The 22,614-nt window shown below is 37.9% G+C and overlaps 1 protein-coding gene across 1 annotated transcript in view; it reads right to left on the reverse strand.

The window, feature by feature from the left end:
* The window catches only part of LOC136375022 (uncharacterized), a 124,846-nt gene that overhangs the window by 34,332 nt on the left and 67,900 nt on the right, over positions 1-22,614 (reverse strand). Inside the window, exons 3-4 of the mRNA XM_066340380.1 lie at positions 15,972-16,118; positions 11,428-11,562 (exon numbers count right to left, since the gene is read on the reverse strand). Coding sequence (XP_066196477.1) covers positions 11,428-11,562; positions 15,972-16,118 — 282 coding nt within the window. The remainder of the gene's footprint in view (positions 1-11,427; positions 11,563-15,971; positions 16,119-22,614) is intronic.

A 22,614-nucleotide genomic window follows, 5' to 3' on the forward strand; every position in this document is an offset into this window, starting at 1 on the left:
ACCAAGGAGCAAGGAATAATTTACAGAGTCATGGCTATAGATAGACATCTCATTAGGCAGATTATCTGAGTTGAAATTTCAAGAACCTTTAGTAAACTATTTTTATACATGAATCAAGGACGGCTCCATAAAAACATCCAGCCATCAAAAGAGGTCAAGGCTTTGGATTTCTCACTGCATCCTGAGCTGGTGTGTAAGCAGAGTGATGGTGTGCAGTGCTGGGAGTGGCTCTCTCCCCACACAGATCCAGAGGGAAGAGTGCCACCTGCTGAGGTCCTGCCAGCCTTCCTGCATCAGCCCTCTCATCATCTCTGTCACTCTGTCCACACCTACTATCCTCTGCCCATGTGATATTCCAGACTGCTCTGGGGTACCATGTGCCTTCCATCAACAGAGCCTCCTGCTGTGCTGGAGTTAGTGAAGGGAGTGAGAACACATTCAGCCTAGGAACATAAAAGAGAATAGGATTCCCTTTTCACCTGAATCAGGCTGCAAATCTCCTGGGAACCAATCTGGCAGGAACTGTTTTGATGAATTTTCTATTTATCTGTACAGGGATCCTTTGTAGTGTAGGCATAACCATGAATTAATTTTAGTCATTTTACACAAACAAATGAAACACGTTTCCTAGGATACTGTAGGAGTAAGGACAAACAGGCTACAGGAATTAAGGTCATTAATGGAACTGTGACTTTTGCAATCATGATTACAGAGAAGATGAAAGTAAACATGAAGGATAACATTTACTTCAGTGTCTGTGCAACTTGCCAGTCCCATGGGCATTACAGAGAGCCCAGATTCTGCTATGGCCTCAACTGCTAAAAGTCTTTTTGGTGTTTTTTCCAGACAAAATTGTGAGACATGTAATTAGCTCTGAACATGCTCAAATTAATATTTAGTGTACAAGTTGAGACACTGGATGAAACAAGGAGTCTGGAAACCAGGACCTACAAGAAAAAGGTAGGCTAACTGGATTGACCTGCAGAGGGAAGGCAGAAGGCAAAGAACAAGAACATAACTTGTTCTGCATACAAGATGAACACAAGGAGAGATTTTACACTACGAAAGCATAGTAAAACCTTCTAATGATCAGTGGTGTACCGAAATTTATCATTTGAACAGGCTCTATATTCTGTTGGTGGGGGTCTAAAAAAGATGTCAGAAAAACTTCAGAGTGACACAGGTATAGGTGATTATGATGTGGTTAAGGGGAATAGCCTAGAAGTCCTCTTGAGGTCTGTCAGACTGTAGGTTGTTGCAGTTGTTCTCTGAGGCTGTGCTAACTCAGTTTCAGTGCAAACTCACAGTCCGAGATGCAAACTCCAGTTTGTTAGCTTTAAGATATGTAAGTCCTTCTGGAAATTTTCAGCTAGATTTGCAGCCTTCTGGCTAACTCAAAATGTTCTCAACCCAAATGTTCTCACTCTTTAATTGAGTGGTTCATCCGAAAAATTTCTATTAGGACATAAAGAAGCTTCAGCCACTTTTATTTCTGAGCGCTTTGGTTTTGTATCAAATGATTAGTCATTGTAAATTGCAATAGCAATTTAAAGAAGATCATCGTTATGACACTTGGCTGCTTCAGATAACGTGACCTTTCTCCTACAGTGGATTATCAGCAAGCCCTATCTAACAATTAAACTCAAAAGCACTACTTTATCACTCTGTGTCGAATTCTGGGAATTTACAAGAAAAAAGCCCCTATGAGTGGTAGCAAGATAGAAAGCGTCACCAACTAATTTTTCTGAAGTTGTACTTCATTGTGTAAGTGCACATCCTTTTCATGAAGGGCTACCTACATCCCACGACAGTGGGGTGGCAGTTGCACGAAGCTGCGTCCTCCCAGTAGAAGCACAAGAAAAAGTTGTACCTTGAGAGGGATTATCTCTGTTAGAGAGACGAGATGCACAATTTGCTCCATTCATTTGCATAAAAAATGCTCTCCCTGTGCATTGTGCCAGCCTCTGTCTCTGGTGTGTTATAGATGGAAGTTCCTTCTTCCTCAGCGTGGGAAACAGGCAAGAGCAGCCTACAGACTCTCCAGAGTACAAAGAGCCAGAGGCTGGTATTATGAGAGACCTTTGCACCACTGCTTAAGTGGGACCAAGGGTCTGACTCTGCCCAAGCTCTGAAATGCCACAGAAGCACTTTGTCACACAGGCAGGACACATCTTTAATTACACATCTCTGGTAATATTTTAATCTCTTTGCTTTGCTCTTGCTGTGAACAACAATTGTAAAAGTCAAAGGCTCCGTCTCAATCACGCATCTGATCAACATGTGAAATAGCTGGGAAAACCCTGCCTGAATAAAAATTACGGAAGTACTAAAACTGAGGCTAAGATGAAGAAAATGAGTAATAGCTTCTCTGAAAGAAGCATTATGGTAAAACCATAACATAGAACATACTCACTCTTTTTTCCATGCTGTTGTAATGAATATATCTCAGGGCCAGAAAAAAGAAAATGCAAACTCCTGACCAGATGGGCAGATAGATAAGGTATGATTGTACATACTTCCCTTAAGAAAACTGTGCTCAACCAACCTGACAAGCAAAAATAAAAGAGACAGCCTTGTAGGGTTGAACCCAGCACATTCCTGCCATTCTCATCCATGGGAGCTGGCATGCTCTATCACCTGTTTTTCTTCTGGGTGTTATAAAGCACAGTAGAAAATTGTATTGTCACCCTGTTATATAAACCGTGTGTTGCATTTAAAAGCATGACCCTCGTGGATGGTATAAAACATGCAAAGAGAAGAAAAGAGAGGGAAACTGTTTCCCTTTGGCACTTCACTGAGTACAAAGTTAGCTGCATGTAAGTGAGGTTCTCTCTCTTTATATTTGCATAGGCTTGGTATAATTTGCTGGTATTGTTCCCAATCACCTCTTGTTATGCACATATAGAGATTCTTATTTTCACAATTTGAATCTCATATCTACGGACAAAGAGTCAGGACATTTCAGTTGTCTTGAAAAGCAATGCACTTCTGAGGCTGTATGCTAACACTGAAACGTAAGTCAGCAAATTCAGTGATTATTATTAGCAAGACTACCCTACTATGAAATGAAATTATGTTCCTGCAAACAGTCAGTGTTATCAGAAATACAACACTAATGTCTTTCTGCAAAATAATGCAGTCAGAAGATCTAAAAATTAACATAGCAACAAATTCCATTTGAGAATATTTCAATTTACATATGATAAATATGACTATAAAAGTCAAGTAGCACACATAGGATTAATTTGGGATGTATATACTAATTAATCAATGCCAGCCTGCAACTCTTACTTTCTCACTGCAGCTGGACCTAAATGGCAAATCTCCCTGTGTGAGCTTGGGACAGTTATAATGAGAAAGGGATTGGGCTGGCTCAGAAAAGTGCTTGCTCAATAAATTTTGCTGGCAGTCTCTGCTCATGGGGTTTTGGCAAAACCACCACCAAGCCCAGCTGCTCTGCTGCTACTGCCATCCCTGGTGTACCTGCTGGCTGCCCTTGCAGAGGTGGCTGACCTCTATTTCCCAACTGCTCCTGTGGTTCCTCCCTTGTTCAAGGGTTTTTTTGCAATATAAACAGACATTATCAGTTTGAACTACATTAAGAACCATGTAATGCTGAGCAATAAAAATAACCAATTCTAAACTCCTCTTGATAAACATTTGGACTTCATATACTTTTTGGACTACATTAAATGAACTTTATGCCAAAATCAGTTAGAAACTTCAATTCTACTTTATACTCTATACAAAAAAATTGCATATAAATTATCTTGTCTACAGCCATCTAAGAATAATTAAATGTTTTAAATGGCATTTTATGAATAAGACAACTCTTTCCTTTCCTATACAGATAATTCAATGAGTTTTAAAAATAAAATACACAAAGCATGTTCCTAGCCTCCAGGTAATCCTTTTGAAAATTAAATTAATGAAGTCGATGCAAAATACTGTGTTAAAAGGACAGCATTAACATAATTTTAAATTAAATAAATATTTTCATATAAAAAGTTACTTAACCATAGCAGTTCAAAGTAATTTTAAATGCTGCATAGCTACATTAGGATTATCATCCTCAGCTGACAACAGCATTTTTGTCAGAAAAAAAAATGGAATTGAGCAATTAATTAAAAAAAGAAATTGTACTGGGTCTGGCTGAGATGGAGTTAATTTCCCCCAAAGTTGCCCTCAATAGACCCATGCTTTGTTGCTAGAAAGGTTTTGATAACATGCCAGTATTTTGGCTACTGCTGAGCAGCATTTGAACAGCACCAAGACTCTCTCCAACCTTACCCCCTGACTCTCAAAGGCCAGTGGGCTGGGGGTAGACAAGATCTTTGGAGAGGACACAGCTGGGACAGCTGACCCAAGCTTGCCAAAGGGATATTCCATACCATATGACGCCTGCTCAACAATAAAAGCTAAGGGAAAGGACAAGGAAGCAGGGAAAGGCCTTTGTTATTTATGACATCTGTCTTCCAAAGCAACCATTACATGTCCTGAACCCCGGCCTCCCCAGGCTGAACATTGCCTGCTAAGGGGAAATAGAGAATAAATATTTTGTTTTCTTTTTCTTCTGGATGCACAACCTTTTCTTTTGCTTTATTAAATTGCCTTTATCTTGACCCACAAGTGTTTTTTTTCATCTAAATTCCCCACTGAAGGAGCTGACTGTTAGGAGGAGGGAATAAAGACACAAAGGAAAAGAAGGGGCTATGCTGGGTTCTTACATTTGCAATCAGTCGTTATTAGGAGTGCACTTTGGCCAGAGTGCTGTCAAGTGCACTGGAAACAAAGCAGATGAGAAAGCCTGGTGTATTATAGATATCAGAATATAGAGCCCTCAGGAAGGAAGGGAGGCATCTGCCCTTCACTCCCTATTATTGATTTTCATTAGAGTCAGTACAAGCTATTCCTGAGCAATGAATTCTTTTAGTACCATGAAGCTACTTAGTCTTAAAGCAGGGAAGATTCAGTCTTCCAGGAGCACCTGATCATCTAAGAAGTGACTGCAAGTCTAGAGTGCTCCTGGGAAAGAAGGGTGTCTCAATGTGCAGGCAGAGCAGGGGAAGAACAGGAAGGCAGCCATCCTGTCCAGAGGCACAAAGATCCACCATATTGGGGTACACCTGGAAGTGGAGTGGGTCACCTTACCTGACTACTTCAGCATGAGATACTGAGTGAGATACTGGTGAGATCAAGTACTGAACACAAGAAGAAAGATTATGCAAAGACAAGGTTTCAAGCTATCTGCATCTGTACTGGAAAGCTATTTTGCTGACATAACTATTAGCAACATTAAGGATAAAGAGGAAAGCAATTCACATGACTAAACGACACAGTTTGAAATTTCTTTTTCCAAGAATGGAAACAACTGGAATTAGCACTCTTTATGAGGAAGGATGATCTGGTAAGTAAAACCAGAGACTGTATATAGATTCTGCTCTTGAACATGTTGCAACCAATCATCTGGTTTTGAGACTTAGAGAGTCAGTGAAAACCTGATTTCTGCAAAAATTTTTGTACCTCTTTTGCATGAGCAATGCTACTTTTACAAGCGCATCTAGTTGAAGAACAGACAGAAATCTTCGGTTCCAACACAGACAAATAATTGTGTCTTCAAACACACTATCTCTTTGAGGAAATGGAGCATTAAATGCTATGTCTTCATCATTCAGGTCTAGGCTTCTTCTCACTTTGTGGGTCATACAAAGCAGCCCCAAACCAGGATGGGCATAAGAAATCTTTGCCCAGAGATAGCAAGTCTTCCTGGGGCTTTACTATCAACTTTGCCAGTGGGGGGCAAGGTCAGAGTAAAGCATGATCTGCCTAATCTTCACCCTAGGAAACACCCTACTAGATAATGGATGTAACCGTTGCTATAAATTCACCATGAACAGATAAATTTATGACTGTATCCATCAGTGACAGTACATGAAACTTATTTTGCAGTCAGGCTTAGACACTTCTAATCTCAGATGTAAAATTAAGACTGTTTACACGTTTTGTGGAGAAATGAAGAATTAGCTCAAGCTAATTAGGATTAGCTTGTAAATAGCTGAAGATCCTCAAAATTCCAAAGAGTGCTAGCGAAAGTAAAAACTGTCAGGAGTTGCCACATGAGAACCTTTTTTGCCCTGGATCTTGGCAGCTATCTGATAAAAGGCTTGTCACACATGGTCACTAATGGAATAATCTCTGATCCCTGGTGGTCCAGGGCCAGCAATATTGAACAAGTAGTGCAAGAGAAACACAATGATTCTGACTTTGCTCCAGCTGTTTTTATCTTTTAATTTCTCTGCCTCAAACATAGTCAGAGGGTCAGACAAGCATTACACTTACTACAGAGAAATAATAGCCACAGATTAATGCCTTATTAGTTTTATATTTCTAAACAATGTTAGAAGACATCAGACATCCCTGGAACCTCTGACCTAAATTCTGAAACACAATTTATAGCATCAACTACTATTTCTCAGGGGAAAAAAAAATCTTAAAGGAATCATAAACACTTCAGTCATGTAGGTTGCAAGGCAATTTTGCTCCTCATTTTCTGAACCAAGTGGCTTAGCACAGATCAACTATAGTTCACAAACAATTTAAACTACCAGATGCTGACACTGATGTGAAAGAAGTTTGCCCTGCCTTATCTCTGACCACTCCAACCCTCTCCTGCACCAGCCTACATAATCAAGTCTGGGCAGTGAATCCAGGCTAAAACAAGCCCCAAACTGTAAAATAATTAATTTTAGCCCTATTGATTTAATATGTTCAGGCCATTTCTCAAAACTGGGGTCCTCAACTCTACTTAAAAAGAAAAAAAAAATGCAGACTTACAGCAGATAAAGGAAAAAAAGCCCTTTCTACCAATACATGAAATCCTGTTTTGTTGCTCGTTCACTGATTGGTAGTCTAACTAAGAAGTCTAATGGTGGTGTGAAAAACCCACAAGTAAACACCCTCTAGCTCTTGCAGGTATTGCAGTATGCTCTGCACTATTCAGTTTTCTCTGCTCAGAGCATAGAGAGGCAGGCACTGTCCCTCAAGTGCCAAATTCTAATTTATATGCCCTGGGAGGGATTTAGCTTATCCAGCTCTAAGCAATGATGCCTTGGCCAGCCACTTCTTCAAATACTTGACCAAGCAACATCAGCACTTTTGGGGGCACAAACACATCAAGAGACCTCCATTCAGGCAACTGCTTGGAGGCAAGGTGTATTTTACTGTAGATGGGCTTTTTCCTCTCTGTTAATGGAAGCTCTATAGCGTAGACATGGATTTACAAATCCCAGCAATTGTCAGATGAAACTTAGCTGTTTGTCTCTCAAGCACCTGACTTCCCTGCCACCTTAGGTACATATTTCCTGTAGTTCCTCAAAAAGAAAGTTTCAGTGAAGCAGTCTTGTGGGGGGAAGGAAGGACAGGAGACATCAGCCTCAAACCCACAATTTGCTTTTTTATTCCCCCAAAATATCATAAGAAGTGCAAGTCATACCTACTGTGACAAGTTTGCTAAAGAACCCACCATTGTACCTTTTAGGCTTTTGACCTAGTTGCTATCTATGAAAAATGTGCAGCTAACACCACTGCCTTGTATTGAGAATTGAACAACTGTGTCCTGCCTAATCTCTGCATGTCATTCCTGAATTGAAACATCCCTGCTATTTCTAGAACTGGTCTCTGTATATATTTGCTAATCTCAATAACTTATGGAGTATTTGTTTCTTTAAATGTCTTGACTATATAAGCTCCTGGGGAGTGGAGACAGATAAGCTCTTTTGGACCTTCTGACTCACAAAAAATTGGAAGAAAAACTGGATCATTAAAAACCAAGAGGTCTGATTTATCTCTGTGTTACTCCCAAGTTATGTATTATACCATCTGGATCATGGGAGTTAAACAGATGCAGCCTGGGTGTGACATGGATGGAATTCAGTCCCACCCTGTTTACTATAATAAAAGCAACTTCAGTATACCCCTTTTAAAAAATATGGAAAAGTCTGTATCTTAAGCAATAAGCTGTGAAAATCTGTGTATTGGAGAGATAAGACAGACTTACGTAGACTGCATACCTGGAGCTAGACATAACATTATTTAAATTTGCATGAAAAAGAGAACCAAAAGAGGCACTTTGAAGGAAGTAAAGTGATCAGCTCTCCTGAATGACATTTGCAAACACCCAGTTTCAATATTTATTCCTAATTTAAAGCACTGCCCAATTAAAAAACAGCTCACTGATCTCTCAAGAAATTCTTGCCTTCAGTAGGTGTCCCGGGTTGTAGTATAGGATGTATTCTATCACCATCTTCATGAACTGATGAGCCCAACGGTTGGAGCAGTGCTCTTCCCAGGCCCCCCTCCCTCTGGGGTGCCTTCTGTTAATAACCCATCCTTGCCTTGCCCATGACTCACAGATAACTCCCTCCAGGAGCTATCTCTCTTTAATGGGCCATCAAGGACCCCCTGTATGACTCATCATCCCATTGTGAGATGCTCCACCCAGGGGGAGGAGCCAAGCATTCTCACCTGGGTATAAGCTGGGATTTGGGACAGTACAGGCAGCCCTCACCCACTGGATTCCCAGAGGACCAGAGCTACCAGACCTTTCTATGGGATCACTGCTTCAGGAAGACCACCTCACCTGGACTGCTTCCATCACCCTGATCAGGTTGTAATCTGACTCTGTCAGTGTCTTTTTGTATTATTGCATTTATTTTATTTTACCTTTTTCCCTCTTTTCTTCTCATTAAATTGTATTTCTGACTTGGAGCCTCTCACTTGTTTTACTTTCAAACCACTACAGTAGGTTTCTAGATTCCGTGGTGCCCTAAGAAACATTTGTACTTTCTGCATTACCCTGCTCTTACTCCAGTATACAAAAATGACTGATACGATGCACAGACTGTACTGATGAGGATTCATAGGACTGCTTTTTATTGCACCAGTGTTTCCTGATTTTCAACAAAAAGGAAAAAAACCAGACTTCAGAAAAGGAAAAAACCCTCCAAAACTTACTTTCTCTGCCTTTCCTCCCACATACTGCTAGCCAAACAACACTATTACTGCAACACCACTTTGAAAATATTTACATAGTACTAGTGGGAAGGGAGCTAAGCTGCAATACTTGTACATGCCTGCACATTTGGCCAAGGTAAAAAAAAAAAAAATTATAATGTTGGCAAGTTTCTTTTTAATTAATTCTGTTATCTATTCCAACTAGAACAAGCAACAAATCAGAACAAATGGTTGTGCTACTGCAGAAATGGAAAATAGCAAACTTATTTTCCAAGGAAAGGAAATAGCTAGTAGGAAGACAATAATGTTTTCCATGAGCAAGCAAGTGGAGCCAACATTCAAATTTCCTTTTCAGTTCACAGGAGTAGGTTCATTTAAAGTAATAGGGAATTTTTATGGTGGCATGTATATCATTGGTAGAGGAATACGAAAGTGTTCAAGGTATCTTTAATATCATAGACTTTTCTCCAATCAAAATTACATAGATAACTTAAAATAAGCACCTTGTTTGGGGAAAGAGAACTGCTAAGATATTGGCTTAACGTGTAATTATGGCTAACACCTATTGGCTTGGGAATAGGAGGAAAAGAGGGTGGCAAATGTAATGCCAGTGTCTGAAAATTCCTCTGAAGTCATTTGTTGAAGAGATGCTAGTAGAACTGATATTCATTGCAGAAAACTGCCAGAAAGTATGCTTAAGAACACATGGACAGTAACACAGGAAAACGGGTTAAAATAATTGGGATTTTGGAGGCCAACTTCTTTGAATGATCATGCAGATACAGGCAATTTGACTGCTACACTTCCATTCCAAAAAGCTTCTGATGAAGTTGACTATCAAACTCAAACTGTACTGTGAAGGAGGAACTACAAAAAAGAGATCAAGAAATAAAAAAGAATTTTCATTGCTAACAAAAAGAGAAAAAAGAAGATTGAGAATAATTGATTATTTTCTTTTACAGTGGATGGATATTACCTGACAGTCTCATGGATATGTTTTCAGTACACTCACAAATGAACTGGAAAATGGAAGAATAAAACCAGAGAGTTTTCTGAGGATATTCAACTACAGAGGTTAATAAATACAAAAACTGACTGTATATGGTTGCAAGAGGACCTCATGGTGTTGAATGATTGTAAAATAAACAGAAAAATCAACAATAAATATAGTAAATCAATAATAAATATAGTCTCTTGCTAGGGTAAGAAAACAACAAAACCAGCCTCAGGTACTCACTATTTCTTACAAGATGCCTGAGATGCAGTTTTTGCGAGTACAAGAATTACAACCAAAATAATAATTCAGTAACAAATTTACAGTAAGAAAAAGGTGTTGTATCACCTACTCCACAACTGAACTGTGGAAATAATTGCTATAAGACATTGAACATCAAAAGAACAAACAAATACAAAGAAGGACAAAAGGCACAACTAGAGTAAAAAAGATTCTTAGAAGCTATTAATTACGAAAATGCAATATAGTGTCTTTCTTCAATGTGTCTGCATGATAAACACCTCAAAGGAAGTTGAGATGGCCTATTATCTGCGTATTATGTCCTTACACTTCTTTCCTGAACATCCAAAACTAGCCACTACCAAAGAAAGGATACAGGGCTATAAAGACTTTTGATCCAATCCAGTGCAGCCACTTTTCATGTTGTATGATGATCACAAGTACTTCTGGCACACAAGTAACTTAAAACACGGAGACAGAAACTATCTACATTTCCAAACAAAGACACTGATCCTAAAGTAGCTTACATTTTAGCAACTGGGAAAGTAAATCAAAGCCTTTTGAGAAAACCTTCTGACAGATTCTGACAGACTTTGATTGCAGGCTACAGCTATCATCTTGTAAAAATAAATCCAGGTAAATATTGCTATTATTGGTTAGAAATAGGATTTAACTAAAACTCCAGAGCTGAGCACTCAGGCTTGCAGAGATGGCGGTGTGGAATTCACCATGAATTGGGCATAGCCAACTGCCAAGCTAAAAAACTTAAGAGAGTACTTCTAAAATAAGCCATGAAGAAAAAGCTGTGGTAGTGGCTCTGATGCCTGGCATCCATCACATGTTACTACCAGATGAATTACTCTTTGGAAGTGCCTGTTTCTTTCCATTGACCATGAAGGTGATCCAAGTGACTAATTCAGATATAGAAGTTTTCATTAGCGATCTAAAACCAGATTAGATGAACCCCACATCCCTGGAGCCTCATTAAGTGAAGCCCAACTTAACTTTTATCTGTACCTGCTTTGCAAACCAAACTCCTCCATTTAGTGCAATATTTGCAAGAATCAAACATTTGATATGTCTGGAATGAATTATTTCAAAGAAATACACAGATAATTTTAATGATACATAGTAAATTTTGAGGTTTCTGAATCCGTGAGTCAGATAATGTTGCTACTTACATCAGTTTTAGGTCGTGCTCCAGTTGACACTTGGTAAGGTAAACAATTTAGATCCTGGTAGTCTCCTCTTCTATTTTTCCATGATCCTCTTTCTTGATGATCTCCATAAAGGCCTGTCTCTACTTGAACAGGGCACTGAAATAGAATTTTTAAAACCCTATAAATAAAGACAAGTCAGAAATATTTTTAACGCGAACTTTAAGATAAAAACTTTGAAATTTTATCTTTTCAAAGCCTTTTTCTTTTCCCCTCTGATGTAAGGCAAACATTTGGTTTCAATCTTTTTTTTCTTAAAAGCACTTGCTGCATCATTTTTACAATTTGCTAAGTTAGACATCCAGCCACTATGGGAAGTCACTTCCTTAACATCGAGTATACACAATTGGAAAACTAATCAATAATTGTACACATTCCCTGAACTTAAAGGAATGGAATCACTTTGTAGAAAGTGAAATGATTTTATTCAAATTATTTTTAAGCTATCTTTTAATTTTATTTCAGGTTTTTTTATGTATATTAAACAGAGACCCAGCAAATTCCCATTTTCAAATTACAAATTCTGAACTTTTTAAATCAATTTTTCGTTATTCCCTGAAACCTGGCAAGTTCTTACTCTATTGTTCCATTCCCACACCATCTTTTAAGAGGTGTATGTCCTAACTCTGGGCTCACACTGAATGCAGTGTCAGAAAGAGACCAACTGCACAACATTCTCCTACGTATCTTGGTTTGCCAAAAGAATAACTGGGTGAGTGAGCAAGATGCAATACATGCTCCAATCCAGCAGAATTCATACTACAGACAACGAGGGAAACAGGATCATGGGTGCACTGCAGAGCAGTCCCAAGCTCTTGGGTACAATCATTCTAATTAGCCCATTTTCAGGCTCTTCCCCTCCACAAAATGACAAATGCGCTTTAACAGCAACTGCCCAGTTCACAGTTAGTATATTTAGCAGGGATGTAAAATGAGGAAGCTTTGAAAAAATGACAAATTAATTAGTATGCAGCCCCCAAAAAGTTTGAAGGCAATATACTAATGCAAAAGAATTAAATGAATGCATAAAGTTTTGTTCAACAAAACTCATATCTCTAATATTAGATGGGATAACTATAATCAAAGAGGATTTCCCTGTCATTCATTAATAATAAAGGACTAAAACTAAAAAATATGTGTCTTGTTCTTAAGATTTCCTACTTTTTCTGTACTGAAATTGAGTACAAGATAATAAGTGGCAATGAAGCAGACACATTAAACAGGAAAACAGACTGCAGCAACAGTGATTTATCTCTGATGTTTCATTTACAAAGTGCCTCCTTCTATACTGCTAAGATTTCTTTTTTCATAGAAAAGAGACACATTTTACAGCAGTGGAACTATTAAATGAGTTTTCCCAAAACTAGGAGTTTTGCTGTTAGTACATTCACACAGTACAGCTTTTTGCACTTAAACCACGTGTTCATAGCATTGGTGAGAGAATGTTTCAGAAAATAATTTTATAATAGACAATTATTTTTAATATCTTCTCTGGATCAGCTTCTGAGGAATCCAGTCAGTACTACTTCCTCATAGTATTTGCCAAAAAGAAATGACCAGTAGTAATTTGTGGTTTACCCAGATGTAGAAATAAATCATCCCTTAGCATTCATGCAAAAGTTATTATGTTTTAGAAAGCACCTTGAATTTGCTCACCAAAATACTGCAAAACTCCCTACTCTCACCCAGTAGGTCCTATAATATTCATTCACCTAGTCGATTTTCATTAGCACATATTTTGTCTTCTGAAAAAAAAGATCTGTTTAAATGACTATTAATAACAGATACTTCACAACAGAAAAATGCAAAGAGTAAAACAATATCAGAGAATTACTTCCATGAACAGGTGAAAAATCCTTCAGTAGAAAACTGACTGGCTCAACCTAGTGATTAAATTACAAAATATATTTCTGAGACACAGCATTTGATGTAAGAAATAACTCTGTAATCTCTTAAAAATTGTCCTCACTCTCAAGAGAACAACTTCCAGAGCAGCAGCTCCAACAAACCATGTTCCCACTCATACAGTTGTCACCTGCTTTGGAAATCTCGGGTCTCCAAAGTCAGCCTTACATCTTTGAACAGTTCACCCAAAATCACTGTCAATCATAATTTCTTGTGTCAGTACCCAGCTGAGGATAAAACCATTTGAAGAACATAAAAGTGGTTCACTTTATAGAAGCCAAATTTACACAGTTACCACTAAACATACATTTGAGAGAGGCCGTCTTTCTATTCAAGTTTCATGGCAAGTGACAAGAAGAAAACATTTGATATGTGTGGAACAAATTACAAGCTACAGTTAGAAACATGGTACAAATAGCAGGAACTGATAGAACATAAACTACTCATATAACATGTGTGAAAAGCAGACTCTTATTTTTTCCACTGCAACTGTAATTTTGAGATCTGCAATATCTGTTTCTTCACAGTACATTTATGGAGAGATTTATGAGGATCTATCTCTTTTTTGACTATAAAGTAAAACTAGGGCCACCCATTCTGAGGCAAATTATTCATTAGTATTTAAATCAGAGCAAATGATTCCCTTGCTCTACAAATTCTTTTGCAGGAGACAGCAAATGGTATCCCATCATCAGTTCCACAACAGATTTTCCAAGACTCTTTACTTATTCTGATCTTGCTGGTCTCGTCAGAAAGACTTTGTATTAAGTGACCTGTCCAGCTTCTGTATTGAAATTGGCTCTTGGAGGTTTAAAGGTAACTTCCAGTTTTTCAAATAAGGCTACAATAAAATGTGTAGCTGCAATAAAATGTGGCTGACTCACATATTTGCCTGTCCACATACAACTAAAATGAAAGAATCCCTTCTGTTCTTTAGAGTGGGAAGAAGATGTGGCTTGATAAAGAGGACTGCAACTGCTCTAATATCATAGTAAGCAAAACAGTAATTTTGGTGTGGGTGTTAGGAACACCCTAACACTCTAGCAGAGGCTTTTGGTGGGAGCATACGTCCCAGGAAAAAGGCTGTGATGAAAGTCCTGGCCTCTCTGTACTCAGCAGATGTCTTGCTACTAGGCCTCAGTAAGAGAAATGCAAGCATCTGGGGTGCTGGTGATGGCATTCTCGATACAACCACTTCTGATGATGCTGTTCTTACGTACCCAAGTTCATTTGAAAATGTCACCTATTTAGATTTTTCTGCTGTTTACATGCAATATGCCCTTCTCTGAATGCTTCAGCAAAGGCTTTGAAGTAGTACCCTATGATCTTCAAGACATCATGGAAAAAAGAATGATGCCTAAACAAACCACAGCTTTTATCTTAGTAGAATAGGCACAGCCATAAAATAATGGGTGTTTGGATCACTGGTTGCAGACTGTCTCACGATGAGAAGTGTTTAAACTCTGATGGCTGGGATTTCACTTTTCAGATCGAAAAGCAGACTACACTGCCACTATATTTTTGACAGAAGACATTGAGCATTCTCCTGCAGGAAGACAGAACACTGTCCCTTAATAGGCAAATTAATGATGAAGTTAATTCAGTTGGACAGAGCTGGTTCTGACTGGCTGACATGTACAGTAAGAAAGAATGAGAAACAGCCATGGCCACTCTGTTACTAACACTCTCTCTGTAGAATTTGGAAAAAACCGACAAAGTGCAAGATTCTGAACATCCCACCTATAGAGACACAAACACTTACATTGTGATGATCCACAAAGATGCTTATTTTAAGAATTTAATTTTACAAAATGAAGCACAGTGACAGCAAAAACATTCACAAAAGATCACCTTCCATGAATTTCAAGCCAACATACAGAGCTGAAAAGCCACACAATTATATCTTAAGAACTGAGTTTAATCATAGCCTGAAGCAGAGAACAAACACTTTTATTTCTCATGTTGGTCATTCTCCATTAATTGCTTATATAAAAACTCTTGCTTATTCAAAAATTAGTAAAATAATATCATTGCTCCTTTTATCTTATTTGCCCTCAAAATACAAGCTTGAGAAACTGTTTGTCATCAACTGATGACACCTGTCATCACAAAATATTCTTAACTAGAGGACTGCAGGTCTAAATCAATGGAAGGAAGGGCAGAAGGAAGGAAGGGAATTAATCTAGTTTTCTGATTGCCTGGGCTAACCAGGACGCTAGTTCAACTCTTAATAAAGATAGTGTCTCTCTTGCTGTTATATCTTTAAATAAATATAACAAGTATTAATAGGCAAGCACTTAATTCAGCAATCTGAAAAACATGCAAGCAAATATTCCTAAAAATAAAAAAAAGGTATCTAATGATTTTAAGCCATAATGACAGAAAATTTACAAGTTTCACCCTATCACAATTCCATTTATTTGACCATTAGTTATCTAATGAAATTAGAGATTTCATTTTATTGAGTGAAAACTTTTGACTTCACCCTAACACCTGAGCTTGTTGGCCTATTCAGAAACACAAGTGGATCTGAAAACTACGTCTTGAGGAGTTCTGTAGCTAAATGTTAGAGAATGTATCAGATCACACACACACATTCTTACCAGTTGCTTGTGCCTTTTAGAAGAAGGAGTACCAGAGGGAGAAGAGCTAGCACTCAGAGCTTCTTCAATATCTAAGTTCAACTGTTCCAGTTTCTTCATAAGCCATGACATAGAGTCTGGCCATTCAGATTCTTTTTCTGTTTTGGTCTAAAAGAAATCAAACATACATGAAGTCTTAAAATATTCAAGCTGTTTGTAACTTGAAGATGTTTATTTTCTCTTCCAGCCCCCAAGGAAAAAGCTGACCAGTTCTTTCCCTGTCCTTGAGTGACATTTTTCCATTTAGAAAGCTTCAATTATCACCCCAATTCTGACGACACATTTTCATAGTTATTCTACATACTCAAATGACTTGTATATCTGAATGGCTTTCTAACACTTCATCTCGGGTGACCCACTGCTATTTCAAGCTAAGCAGAACCAAGACTAAAACTGAAGTCATTTTAGTGCCTCTTCTAATGCCACTTCTATTTCAGCATCTCTCCACTGATTGCTTGTTGCCAACAGGAACCAGAATATTGAAGGTTATTATGCGCACTGTATTATATTCCTTGCTATAATTCTAGACTTGTGAAATCCTCTGCCCATATGGTGGGAATACTTTACTGGTCACACTATCACTAAGATGCATCTTTCCTTTTTTTCTGAAGAGCTTTACTGTATAACAAAATGTTAATCCATTGTAATGTAATCGACAAACATGCTTTTCTTATTCCTTAGTTTCATCAAAATCCTTTCCAGTGCTCTCCTTAAGCACCTTTCCACCGTGGTGCCTATGCATACCACTGCATTATGCCTTGTTTTCCTTATTCACATCACTTCTAATGATCCACTATAAAAACCAGTCACACTGACCTCCCTGTCAACACAGGCAGCTACTGCTCTCCAGAATTCTCTGTCCTGAAGCTACATCTGTTCTTTCATCTGCCTTCTTTTCACAAACAATACATATCTTTGCACAGAAGGTAATTCCATAGTGAGCATGAGCAGACAAACAGTAATAATGCATTTTAACGCTGCCATAATCCTAAGAGCATCACACCAGCACTCCTCAAGACCCAGGGGAGATAGATGAGTACTGTTATTACTCTTACCTGATAAACCTTTATAGAGCTTTGTTTCCTAGAAGGGTTTCACAAGTGTGACAGAAAGATAACTGTAATTGGCTCACTAATGTAGAGAAAACCCCTTTCCAAATAGAATCCAGGAGATTCACTCCACTATTACACTGGCATATATTACTACTAATGGAAGTACTCATCTTCTCCACAGTAATTAAGGTCCCAAGTCATGAGCCACTGAGTCCCATATTAGCAACAGACACATGTTCCCTTCAGAGGTGCTAGTATGATCTTCGTAGGGATTGTTTCAAAGCACAGAAAAATGAATACCCCCATTTTTACTTTTCAAAATCTGTATTTGGAATTTCACAATTTTTACAACCGCTGAGTACTAAGCTGTACTTCAACTCTACAGCTATTAAAATTATTTTAAGAGATACTTTGATTGCTTCCCATTGTCTTCCCAGCCATTTCCAAGTAAACTACAGGATGTTCTATACAAAATGAGTATCAAAAGACACTTCTCATATTGAATCCATTCTAAGTGAGATGACCTCACACAGGAAATGTGCATATTGATACATGTCCACAACACTCATTTGTAAACAAAGCAAATTTTTTCCTGTGGTTTTGCTTCCTCACATACTGATCTTTCGAATACTAAAGAATGCTCAAAAAAAAACTCAACAAGGACAAAACATGGAAACCTGCCCAAATTACACAAACAATAATGTATAAATTCTGTGAAAATCTAATACAAATGTTTTATTTCTCAACACAGTTAAAATGCCATTTATGAAAACACGGGCTGTAAGAATATGTTTCCTTACTTAATAATAGTAAACAATTCTGAAGCAACAATCATACAGGGAAATCAACAAAGTGTGTTTGATTTCTGTGAGCTATGCAAAAATTATTTTTGTCAGGTGCCAAGCTCTGAAGGTTACATTAGAAGTTTGGATTTCTGAGTTTAATAAGACACAGGAGAAACTTCCACATGCTGAAACAGACCACTTTCTGTTCCACAACAGAAAAGAGTATTTTGAGAGGTGTTGGAGAGGTGTCTCTAATTTAGCATTTTCCACAGAGAATACAAAGATAAAAATTCATGAAGACTTCAAAAAATTTCTAAGACATTCCAAATGTATGCAACAGCATATATGACATTGCATTACAATAAAAAGTACAGCTCCAGGCACAGGGAAGCACAATTCACCGTTATCTGGACAAATATTTACCTACTGGAACAATACCTCAAATATTCACTAATGTTCTTTCAAACAACTGTATGAGCCAAACCCCCTTATTTTTACAAATTTCTTGTTTTCATGCTACAGAACTCAAACCACAGTCATTTCTAAAAATTACAAGTTCTAAGGAGTTTCACCAAACTATAAATCTCCTAGCATTCTCCATTCAGTTATTTTTTCTTAGTTCAGTAAGACTCTACATTGTGTCTGTTAAGGGGATGAGGAAAGATGGGGTTTCATTATCCTTGAAGATAAAGCCAAATGGACCTAGTTAACAAATGCCATTCACTAATTGGAAATTTGGCACAAAAGCACCATTTGGAACAAATGCTGATTGGCTATGTATTTCAAAGGTTGCCTGAAATTCCTGCTAAACAGAAAAAAACATGATGCTACTTACATTCAAAAATATACAGCCTGCACAGTAGGACTTCTAACCAGTGAATAAATTTTGCCTAATCCATTCATGAGGAACACAGCACCACAGTGTTCAGCCCCAGTAACTAGGCTGGACACTATCAAAGTACTCTGAAGATCTGAGTACCAGTGTTTCCTGCCCATAGCAACTGCAGAGGCAGTAGGGTCAGGGCGCCTTTGGAAGCTTTTGTGTCTTGCCCTTCAGAAGGAAAAAATCTCACTTTAAATTATCTAGAGAATCACGGCCTGCTTTGTTCATTAGTTGTTTTTTTACCCTAAAAGGTCACAGGGAGAACACTTCTTTCCATATATTCTCAAGGTCTTTCTTTCTTGGAGCCATAGCCATTCAGCAATGCATAGGAACACTTACCTTTTGAAGAACCTTGAAAGCATAGACAGAATGACTTTAGTGCTTTACGAAAACGCTTTTTACGTGCTACCTTCGAACACAGAACCACAGATTCATTTAGTTGGGAAAAGACCTTTAGGATCATCAAATCCAACTGTTAACCCAGCACTGCCACGTCTACTAATAAACTATGTCCCTCAGTGCTGCAGTTACACATCAACACCTCCAGGGATGGTGACTCTACCACTTTCCTGGGCAGCTTGTTCCAATGCTTGACAACCCTTTCAAAAAAAAAAAAAAAAAAAAAAAAATCCTAACGTCCAGTCTAAACCTCCCATGGTGCAATTTGAGACCATTTCCTCATGCCCTATTCTAGACAAATGAGCAGCTGTAGAAAGTAAGACCAGAGTCTTACTTGTCTTTTTACAAGTAAGACACTTGGTACACTTACAAGTGTAAAACACTTGTCAAGCAAGTGTTTCCAGGTGGAGCAACACTGTCTATGAAGATTGCGGCATACCCTAGGCCAAGAACAACTTACTGCCCTTGAAAGCGAAGTCCTTTGCCATACAGATTTCTCAAGTCCCAAGTACTCATGCTATATTAAAAAAAAAAAAAAAAAACCCAAACCATAATCATAAAACAAGCATCATCCTCCATAGAAAATAGAAAATTAAGTGGTATGAACTTCCTCAAATCAGTTACAGATGCAGCCATTGTGCTTAAGATAGTGATTGTATAGAAGAATGATCCCAACAAATCATATTTACTAAGATATATTTAGCAATCAGCCAAACATATCACGTCTATGTTGCTACTTCCTACAGCAACCACAATCTATTTTAGAACAGCTTAATGACTTTGTTACATGTACATTCATATGTATCCTGACTCGGTATTCATCTGCATAGCTGAAATTTCATTACTACCAGTAACAAATTAGAGGTAAAACATGGTGCAAGATTGTGCCAAATCATCTAAACACTTACTTGCTTTTTTCTAACACTGAGATGAAAATAAGTTCCAGAAATTCAAAGGTTAGTGCCTTTTGGACCAAAGGCTTCTGCACATTGTTTTTCAGTTTTTGAGTGTTCTTCACTAATCTTATTCGGCAAAAACATCTGTGATAAAAGGCATATTTGTTTCAATGCTTGGTCATGAGGCTTATTGCAAGAGGCATAATAGCTCTCAGCAAATCTAAATTTAAACTGAAAGAATGTGGCAGAAATGAACAAGTCCATATAGAACACTCAGGGGTCAGGGTTAACCCTGCTGCTGGACCTCATCCTATACTGGAAGCAGAAAGGCTTTCCAAGTGAAGGGTTATGAGAAAATTACACAACTCTAAATGTATCTGATAATTCGTGGTTTTCACTTCAGAACTTCAATAGGTCCAACTGTTCTGGTAATTAATCTACTGTACAACTTTGGATAGTAAATCAGTAACCTCCAAGTAAAAAATACCAATGCTATTTAACCCTTTTCCCTATTAAATCTGCTCAGATAAAAATTCTCTCTGATGTACATGCTAGGTCTGTAAATAATGATTTTGTGGAACAATTTCAGGGACCAAGTATCACATTCTGCTTTTGCTGTACAGATGGGGACTCTCTGTTCTTAAAAGAATCCTGTGTAAAAGAAGGTCTCTCAGCCGCTGATGCCTTTGCCTACAGGGACTGGGGGAGGAAGCCAGATTGATTCCCGATGCAAAATCCTTGAAAAAAAAAAAAAAAGTATTTAGACTAGAAAGGACTCTTTCATTCCAAATAAAGATTTATCTGTGCCTTCTCTATTGAAGATATTTCAAAGGGAATGTTCCTTAATATTCCACTACAATGTTGCTTAAGTATTTACAGAGCTGTTGGATGGACAACTAACTTGTGACACCTTCATCCTGCAAAGCAGGTGAGTAAACTCTGCAGTTAGCAACCTTTTCACTTCTAAGAAAAGTATGGCTATATATCTGAAATTATCAAGGAAGTCTCTTCCATCTCTCAAGTCAGCAGGCAAGGCCATGAACACAGGTTTCTGGGAAAATGAAAGCTCTTCAGGGGCATCACATAAAATTCAGAGCAATCTGGATCCTTCTGATCCCCAAAACATTCACCTAAAGTGGGCTGCAAAGGACCTTAGCAGTTTTGCTGAAGAAAAGCTACAGAAATACTAACATGAAGATACATGTTAATCTATTTTAAAGGAAACACCATTTTCAAGATTAATCATTTCCCCCTAAACTTATAACACTTCTTAAATACATCTGTGTATGGAGCTTTGATTTTCATTCCTGTCCACTCACTCTCTTTTTGCTGCTTTCCTGCCTGAAGGCTGCTGCCTCACGCTATTGATTTCTTCAGACAAGTTTTTTAGAAGTGACACAAGCCATACCTGTATGAATGATGAAACCTTCTGTGTTTTCTGCTGTTCCAGAGCACCCAAAACTGAATTTTAAACACACTTAGGGTTGTTTCCAGCTTTTCTCCATTTCCCTTACACTGGCCCCACACACCTGCCTTAATTTTCTTTCACTAAGCTCAACTGTGCATTTCTATGATTTTATGTGTCTTTATTTTTTTAAAGCATACCGCTATGTCTTTGAACAATGAGTAAAGGAAAATATAAAAAAGTACTGTGGAAATGCTAACTTCAAGATATAGTACAGTAAGGATATATGCTTGGATATTTTTAATGATTAATAGGTGCCCAACATGGGAGAAAAAAGAACCCAAAGAAGCCATGAGAAAATAATGAAATGTAACACTTACTTTATTACAGGTATTTGACTACTTGACTTTTCAAAGTCAAAGTAGCTCAGAAATGGACCAAATTCTTCTTTATAACTGCTTTTAATATTTCAGACAGTAAACTGGCAAATTTGACCCTTAATCTGTATTCAACACATTGCACAATGACAATGTCCATTGTATGAAAGAAAAAAATTCTGAAGTCCAGTCTCTCTTTTAAGGGTTCTTGCAGCAATTTTTAAGGAGTATTGCTCTAAGCTAAGCAGGACAGGACAGGACAGAACCCTTTGTATCTTCCAAATAGTAAGTTTATGGAAAATTTCCGAGATGAAAAAACCCAAGCTAATTCTTAGGACTGAAGGCCACAAACCACATCCACATGGTGTTTCACCCAAAATAAGAAAGAAATTGGAAGGGGAGAAGAAAGGAATTCACTTGAAGACAAGGTTCAGGACAAAATGTTTTCGAAAACAGTTCTACACTGCTGCATAAGTTTTAAAGTGCAGTAACCCAGACAGTCTAATATGAAAATTCCCTTGCAGCTTCATTTTGTTTCTAGCAAAAGCAACTAGTTTTGTATTGAGCTTCTCATAAAAAACAAACAAACTGTAAACAAACAGACCAAAACACAATGACAATGTAAAATGGCACTGAGTTGGTTTTAACATCAAATTGGAATTTGGGTTTGCTTCAATGATTAAATTTTCCAGATTCTCAAAGCCTACAGCATTTTCACCTTCTAACAAATTACGATGTCAACCAACCAAATTTCACAAAGAGGCCGTTTGTCAAGCCTGTACTGATGATACATACAGAACTGGCACC

This window comes from Sylvia atricapilla, chromosome 2 (genome assembly GCF_009819655.1).
Source record: "Sylvia atricapilla isolate bSylAtr1 chromosome 2, bSylAtr1.pri, whole genome shotgun sequence".
Taxonomy (NCBI): domain Eukaryota; kingdom Metazoa; phylum Chordata; class Aves; order Passeriformes; family Sylviidae; genus Sylvia; species Sylvia atricapilla.